The sequence below is a fragment of the Passer domesticus genome, chromosome 1 (genome assembly GCF_036417665.1).
Source record: "Passer domesticus isolate bPasDom1 chromosome 1, bPasDom1.hap1, whole genome shotgun sequence".
Lineage (NCBI taxonomy): Eukaryota > Metazoa > Chordata > Aves > Passeriformes > Passeridae > Passer > Passer domesticus.
The window spans coordinates 43,478,557-43,486,605 of NC_087474.1; the positions used below are offsets into that span (position 1 = coordinate 43,478,557).

At 48.8% G+C, this 8,049-nt stretch overlaps 1 protein-coding gene and 2 non-coding genes across 3 annotated transcripts; all 3 read left to right on the forward strand.

The window, feature by feature from the left end:
- The first annotated feature begins 437 nt into the window (after window positions 1-437).
- Window positions 438-5,120, forward strand: RPSA (ribosomal protein SA). Its single transcript, XM_064416933.1, has 7 exons — window positions 438-595; window positions 828-995; window positions 1,997-2,115; window positions 3,298-3,543; window positions 4,350-4,478; window positions 4,719-4,887; window positions 4,981-5,120. The coding sequence occupies exons 2-7, from the start codon at window positions 863-865 to the stop codon at window positions 5,073-5,075; spliced, it is 891 nt and encodes a 296-aa protein (XP_064273003.1). The 5' UTR covers window positions 438-595; window positions 828-862; the 3' UTR covers window positions 5,076-5,120.
- On the forward strand, window positions 2,693-2,849 carry LOC135290438 (small nucleolar RNA SNORA62/SNORA6 family). Its single transcript, XR_010353211.1, has one exon. It is a non-coding gene; the product is annotated as a small nucleolar RNA SNORA62/SNORA6 family (small nucleolar RNA).
- Window positions 3,683-3,841, forward strand: LOC135290432 (small nucleolar RNA SNORA62/SNORA6 family). Its single transcript, XR_010353209.1, has one exon. It is a non-coding gene; the product is annotated as a small nucleolar RNA SNORA62/SNORA6 family (small nucleolar RNA).
- Window positions 5,121-8,049: the final 2,929 nt, after the last annotated feature.

Sequence of the window (8,049 nt, forward strand, 5' to 3'; positions counted from 1 at the left end):
TCAACCAGACCCTGGCACTGAGTGCTTCGTCCAGTCTTTCCTTACACACCTCCCGGGACGATGGTGATTCCACCACCTCCCTGGGCAGCCCATTCCAAAGTCTGATCACTCCTTCTGTGAAGAAACTCCCCTAATGCCCAACTTAAACCTCCCCTGGTGAAACTTGAGTCCTCTCGTCCCGTCGCTGGTTGCCAGGGTCAAGATGCCGGCCGCCACCTGGCTACACCCTCCTTTGCGGGAGCTGTAGAGAGCGGAAGGGATCACCCCCGAGCCTCCTTTTCCGGGGCTCAACACCCTCAGCTCCCCCAGCCGCTCCTCACAGGACTCACACTGCAGCCCCTTCACCAGCTTTTTCCCCCCCTTCTCTGCATTCGTTATCCCACAAGTCCTACGAGCTTCCTTCAGAGCCAGTGTCGGGCAGGGGCCGGAGGAGCAAGCGGAGGAACAGGCTCGTGGATCCCGGCTCTGCCCCCGCCGCCGCGCAGCCTCGCCCCCGAGGCGCGCCATTGGCCGGCGAGGCCATATAAAGCCGTCGGGCGGAGCCGCGCTCTCTTTCGGCTCCGCGCCGCCCGGGCCTCCACACGGCGTTGTCAGCGTGAGTCGGGGCCGCCGGGCGGGGGGCACCGGGAAGGCGGGGCCGCGTTCCGCGCCCTGCCATAACACCGGGGGCACTGCGCATCCCGCCGGCGGCCGCGCCGGGCCGGGCCGGGCCGCGGGGAGGCCGGGGCCTGCCGCTGTAGCGCGGGAGGCGGCCCAAGATGGCGGCCGCGGCCGCTGGGCCTCGTGGCGCGTCCCCGCCGGGCTGAGCCGCGTCCCTGTGCCCGCAGGTTCCCTGTCGTTGCTTCCCAAGGGAAACCCCACAATGTCCGGAGGCCTCGATGTCCTGCAGATGAAGGAGGAGGATGTCCTCAAATTCCTCGCTGCCGGGACCCACCTGGGAGGTACCAACCTGGACTTCCAGATGGAGCAGTACATCTACAAAAGGAAGAGCGATGGTAAGCAGGCGGGATGGGTGACCCGGGTTGGGCACCTGGGATCTTGTGGGCACAACTGGGAGAAGCAGGAAAGTGCTAGTGCTTGATCTCTTTAGCATGGTTTCTCCGTGGCCTTTGCCTACCAGCGTTAACTCAGAGAAGTAGAATAAAATAGTGGTTTTGGAACAATTGTACCAGTTCTTGACTATCTTGATTTTAAAATCTGGTAAATCAGTCACACCTGGTTTTGGTAATTGTGCTAGTTCTTTACTATATTAATAAAATTGTTCCAGTATCTCAGTAATGGTTTCTTCTTGTTTGCATTGGTCTTCAATATAAGCTGCCCCGTTTTAAAAAATTAAAATTCCTACCAGGACTAGTTTTTTGATAATAGATGCTGGAAGTATGTGACATTAAAACCACAAGGGGAGAATTTTCTTTAGGACAGCTTTCCATTAGCTACAATGAGACTAGCGTGTCATCATTTCATAAAGGACATTGAGGTGCTGGAGCATGTACTGAGAAGGGCAGCAATGCTTTTGAAAGGTCTAGAAAATGTAATGAGGAATGAGTGAAGGAGCTGTGTTTGTTTAGTCTTGGAAGAAGAAGCTCGGGGGGGGGGATTTCACTGCTCTCCACAACTACCTGAAAGAAGGGACCACCCTTTTCTGCCTGCCAGCAGTCAGAGGATCTGAGGAAAGGGTCCTAAGATGAGACAAGGGAGATTCAGATTAGATAACAGCAAAATATTTTCATTGCTTGGGTGGTCAGACAGTGGGACAGGTTGCCCAGTTGCCTTTGAGGGGGACCTGGATATGATGCTCAGTGTTACATCTTAGTGGTTACAGTGGCAGTGCTGGGTGCACAGTTGGATGGGATGATCTTGAAGGTCTCTTCCAACCTCGATGATTCTGTGAATTTTGGAGTAACCACACCCATGTGACAGGTTTAATGGCAGAGGAGTGCTGTCTCGTTTTGGGATCTTTAGAGCTGGTTGCTCTAAAGCCTTTTGTTGCCAACAGGTATTTACATCATCAATCTGAAGAGGACCTGGGAAAAGCTGCTCCTGGCAGCTCGTGCCATTGTTGCCATTGAGAACCCAGCTGATGTGAGCGTCATTTCTTCCAGGAACACTGGACAGGTATGGGCATCAGGAAGCCTGCAGTCCTGGGAGCAGGACTCCCTTGCCTTGCACACATCACTGCCTGCCAGTGACAGCTTGGTGGTAGCAGGCAATAATACCAGTTTTAGCTATAGGAATGCTTTCTGTAAACATGGTTTTTGTGTTGCACTTAGGAGTTTAAAACAGATGAGTTGAAACCCACTCCCCATTTGAGGGCATTTGATAATTTGTTTTTCTTCCATATCCTTCTTCCTGTTGAATTTCTGTCCTATTGGTGGTCAGTCCCCTGGTGACCCCTTCCTCCCAGAACTGCTGTGTGTAATTGGCACTGATTTTCTGGGACAGTAGTAAGCACCTGATATGAAAGTTGTCAAAGAAGAAATTTTCTATTATTGAGCAAGGTAAAATAGCTGGTATATTTGTAATTTTGACTCTTAAAATTTTTAGCAAAAATGTTCTGTTGTAGATGATAACATTTAATTAGTCACTGGAGTTTATGAGGTTAGGCTGTTTAGTTAACTGCAGGTGGGGCCACAGATGTTTAGGGAGATTCAGGGGTGGGTTTCTGGAGAAGCTTGGTATCCCGTGGGCTTGATGTGCACACTGTTAAAGCTTGATGCTGAGGTCAGTTTCTGGCCAATGAGCTCTCAAGTGTCGGAAGTGTGCGACAGCAAAGGATGGCAGGGTTTTCGCTAACGCCAGGAGAGGGCTCCCTCGAGGATTGGAGTTTGATAGTAGGCCCTGCCACATGCCTGACAAGTTGGAAGCTGTTGCAATTGAATGAGAACTGCCAACTGCAGTTTCAATGGACACAGCTACAATTTGTGTGTATTTATTACTAAACCTGTTTTGCTTTTATTGTAAGCTTTTTGCTTAATTTACCTTCCATGATTTGATTATGAGAGTTTGGGGTAGAGCTTGCCAATAACTTGAGGGGAAGAGAAGGCTTTTTTTCATGTCCTGACTTACTGTTTGGCTGGTGGATGTGGTCTTTTAAACTCATGGTGTAGCTCAGTAACATTTTTATTTTGTCTTCTTCTGAGGTGGTGAGCCCTGATTTCACAGGAGTGGAAACAAATAGTTCAGTTAAATTTCGTGCACGTTCACTGGCAGTGCCTGGGTGACCTGGCTGAAATGCACTTTTCTGGCTTGGTTGAAATGCAGTTTTCCTTCTTCACCTTTGCTGTGTCCCTTTTGCAGCGTGCTGTTCTCAAGTTTGCTGCTGCCACTGGGGCTACTCCCATTGCCGGGCGTTTCACCCCTGGCACCTTCACCAACCAGATCCAGGCAGCTTTCCGTGAGCCACGGCTCCTGGTGGTCACGGACCCGCGGGCTGATCACCAGCCTCTGACAGAGGCATCCTACGTCAACATCCCCACCATCGCCCTGTGCAACACCGACTCGCCGCTGCGCTACGTGGATATCGCTATTCCCTGCAATAACAAGGTAACGGCTTCCCCCGGAGCCTGCCTTGGGCTTCCAACATGGGTGCTTTCTGCGAGGGAGGGTTGCCTCCTGTCTCACGTGTGTCTTGGGGGATGAGCTAATTAATGTCTCTGGCAGGCGGGTGGGGAGGAGAAAACAAACTGCACACAGTTGGAGCTTGGAGCTGAGGCTGGTTTCTGGCCAAGGAACTCTCAAGTGTAGGACGTGTGCTATAGTAACCTGGCAGGATTTTTCGCTGACGCCATGAGGGTCTTTGTGACCCAATGAGTGGAGTTTGATAGTCATTCTTGCCACAGATCATGAATATGAATGAAAGATAAGTGAACTGATGGAGAAGCTGCTCTGAGACATTACCTTGGCAGAAATCACCTGAAAGGTAAAGTCTAGGAGGATGAGAAGCTATCTTAGATCTCTGTCTAGATGTCAGTCACCAAAACCAGTGTAAGCCACACAAGGATGTGTGTAAGCTTTGTTTATTTTGTCAAGTTTTCAATTTTTTCGTTCTTGAATGTGTGGTGAGCATCATCCCTGTTTTTTGGATGAGACTGACATGAGGGTGGTGAGCAACATGAAACTCCATAACAGGAAAGTTACTTCAGGCTGTGGTGTAATGGGATGATGATTCCTTCAGAGAACTGAAAATGTCACTTGAAACTTGCCCTTTTTTTGAGTTCAGGTACTTAAATCTGGCATTGGCAAGTAATGTCTTTCACCAAGCAGGAGTCTTGGATGGGGTACAAGTAAGTCTTCTGCTCTTTCTGTGAAGGTTTAGCTTTACAACTCTTAGCTACTTTGTTCTGTTCCAGGGAGCCCACTCAGTGGGACTGATGTGGTGGATGCTGGCTCGGGAGGTCCTGCGCATGCGTGGCACCATCTCCCGTGAGCACCCGTGGGAAGTCATGCCTGACTTGTACTTCTACAGGGATCCTGAGGAGGTAGGAATTCTCACGGCAGGGATTGTGTCTCTGGGGTGTTCTGCTTGTGCTCCTCTCCCATGGTCCCGTGTGTCTGCTGTCGGGGACTGGTTTTGCTAATGTAATGATGGCACTTCACACTCTACTGTGGAGGTTGGTTAATTGTATTCCCAGTTGGTGCCTGTTGTCTGATACTTGATAGTGAGGGTTGTGTTTTGGGATGTGTTCCTGGGAGACTCAGGCTGGGCTCTTCCGTTGCAGATTGAAAAGGAGGAGCAGGCAGCTGCTGAGAAAGCAGTCACGAAGGAGGAGTTCCAGACTGAATGGACTGCCCCAGCACCTGAATTCACTGCTCCTCCTCAGCCCGAGGTTGCAGATTGGTCTGAGGGAGTGCAGGTCCCGTCTGTGCCCATCCAGCAGTTCCCCACAGGTCAGTTTGGGGGCTGTCTTTGGGAAGGGGTGGGGGTTGTTGTGGGTGGAAGGAGCTGGGGATCACTAAGTGTTGTTGTGTTTGTGATTGCAGAGGACTGGAGTGCCCAGCCTGCCACGGAGGACTGGTCAGCAGCTCCCACTGCCCAGGCCACTGAGTGGGTTGGCACTGCCACAGAGTGGTCTTAACTTCAGCCCTGCTGTACTGTGAGAGAAATAAAGGCTGGTTTAGTACGTGCTGTGCTGGTGCTGCATTTGTAAAGTTCTTGCCTGGTAACACCTGGGTAGCATGGGGCATGGTCCTCAGGCATGGGTGGGCGTGCCTGTTACATACACTGTTAAGTGGAGCTGGGGGGCTGTGGGCTTTGTCCCTGCCTGCAGTAGCTCGCTGGGCTGTCCCTCCTGTCTTTCTCACGTTCTGCCTTCCCTGGCTCCACCCCAGTGAGAAGGCAGCAGTGTGTGTGCTGGGGGAGAGGATGTGAGGTTGGGCAAAGCAGTTTCCTTTTGGTTTTTCTTTATAGCAGCCTGTCTGGGTCCACCCAAATGGGCAGATATTGTTGCTGTGTCTGGAGTTTCACAAGTTTGCAAGGTGAGGATGGTTTTGATGGCCAGGTGTGGGTGGTGGCCTTACTGAATAGTGTGAACAGAGCCCGTGCTTTGGGAGCTGCTCCTCTGATGGAATCCCAGCTTTAGCATCAGTCTTGCCAGTTCCTTCCTCAAAAATACTGCAGTAATCGTCAGGAAAAAAACACCATATTTATTCATCTGCTTTAGTTTTTGAGGATTATATTGCTGTGATTATTAGCAGTAATGGGAGGTAGACCAAGAGAAATGGTATTTTGCTTGTTGGAGGTGAAGATTGTTTAGATTGGATCCTTTTTTCCATATTGGTGTGGTCGAAGATGCTCCTTTTTGTACCTTCAGCACTGCCAATCAACCTGTAAAGAATCTTTTCTCTTGGTGCACATGCTTATTTCATTTTACGGTAATAGTGCATAATAGCAGTAAAAACCTAAAGCAAGTTATGCATATTACTGCACAGTATCTGTCCAAAGGAGACTGATCTTTCTTCCTCTTGTCTTTACCTATTACATGCAAAGTGACTAAAGGTTTTGTTAATAATGAACAGCATTTAATTAAATGAGAAGTGGGTGAGCACTTCACCATTTGCTCCTGAAAGAGCCCACCCTGCTCTGTTTGTTCACTGCATTCCTCAGAAGTGTGCTTGTGGCACATCCTGTGCTACTCTCTAGAATCCGGCAGGGGGAGGCTCCTTACTGCTGCCTGAGTCTGTTACTTGTGTGTCAGGCTGTGTTGAGAGCCTGGTTGTTTTGGGACTATGTACCTGCTGATTGACTCCCCAGATCTGAGATTGCCCTAAAAGATTTGTTGGCCTGGAGTTTTTTTTTCACTCTGCCACATCGAAAATTTCCGAGCTTTGAACACAGTCTTACCCCTTGGTACATTGAATCTCTGCTCTTACTGTTGCTGTTCCATCATTGTCTCTTTTCTTTATCCGTTATGTAACCTTTTTCATGTGAATGTGTTCCTGTTAATGAGTATGTGGAAGTCATCAGACAGCTCCTGTGTGGGTGATGGCGCTGTTTTAAATCAATTGGCTCTGAGTAATTGCTGCAGAAATATTCCTGGCATGTTACTGCAATGTGGTTGTTTTCATTTAAGTATTTCCTAAAGTATCACTTTGATTCTCATTTTTAGAACCAAGGACTGGCAGTGGCAGGTGGATCTGCACGGTCAGGATCTCTGCATGTGGGTTCAGAATGACCTTGTTGGGGTAATGGGTAGAGTGGGAGTGCTCGCTTGCCTGCAGCATTGCAGAGGGGGTGCAGCCTTTTAGGAAAAGAGGCAGCCTTGGCTGTGACTGCAGAGAACTCTTTGCAGGAGGGCTATGATCCTCAGCAAGCCAGAAGAGCAGGGTGGCACAGGAGGGGAGACAGCAGCAGTGATGTAGCAAAAGATCCTGTGTGTGCCTGAGCTTCTCCTGTGGTGAATACCTGGCAGATGTAATCTATTGAGACAGTGTAGAGGAATAGGGAGGAGGTAGCAAATCCTTGAGACACTGGCTTGTTCATTATTGCTTTGTAAGTGCAGTGTTGATGTTGAATAAGAACATCGAAGAACTTTTAACTGTTCTGGATTGATCTGATTTGACCCAAAATGGCTTAGGCAGAGGTCTCTGTATAGTGGCAGTTTCCATTGAGGGTCATGGTAGTGTTTCCTTTGTCTGTGACCTTCTTTGTATTTGATTTGGGTTGATGGAGCTGGGTTAAATGGGGCTTGGTGAACTTCTTAGGATAGCCTTCCAGAGTTGGACTCAACAGGATGTGGCTGGGGTTTCTGGGCATTGTAGAGCCCCTCTGGACAAATGAACTGTTGCAGTCCTTGCCAGTATGGTACTGTGTGATCTATGAATGTCTCATACATACAGGCTTTCCAGTTCCCTCCCTACTTTATATGCCACCATTCACAGATGTTCCTTTTCCTCTCCAGTCACTTCTTTGTCTAAATAATGATATTTTTAGTATCCGTGTATTGTCAGATTACACCAAGGTTTTTCTTTTGCAGGAAGCAAAGGGTTTTATGCACAGCTGAAGAGATTAATCTCTCTGCTTAAATCCAGGCTGCAAAAATTTTCCACTCTTCACATCTGTAGTCTTTTGCTTTTGAAACTGTGAAAATGGCTATAGGATGTTTGATGCTGACTTTTAGGAGTATAGTATACTCATTGTGAGTCTCATTTATTCAAATCAGTGCACTGTATAAGTATGTAAAGGAAACTGAGGTGTGCGTGACGAATTCTCCTCACTGCTCCTCTTAGGAGGCTTCTTTCCCACCCAGGACTGTTGTGATGCAGCATGCAGTTGGAGTGGATCTTGTAACAATTTTTTTTCCCTTGCATTACTAGCATCTTGATGCAGAGACTCTACATGGAGTAAAGCACGTGGTAAATCTGCAAAATGAATGCAGCACTCTCCAAAGCTGTGTATCTTGTACCTTCTTAGGACAGATGAAGCCTGGCATCTTTGAATATATTTTCTCCCTGGCAGAGGGAGAATAAAGAAAAGCATTCCAGATTTATGTCATTATTGCTGCAGGACCAAGGTGTTGCTGGAGCTTGTCCCCACTGCCCTGCAGCTTCCAA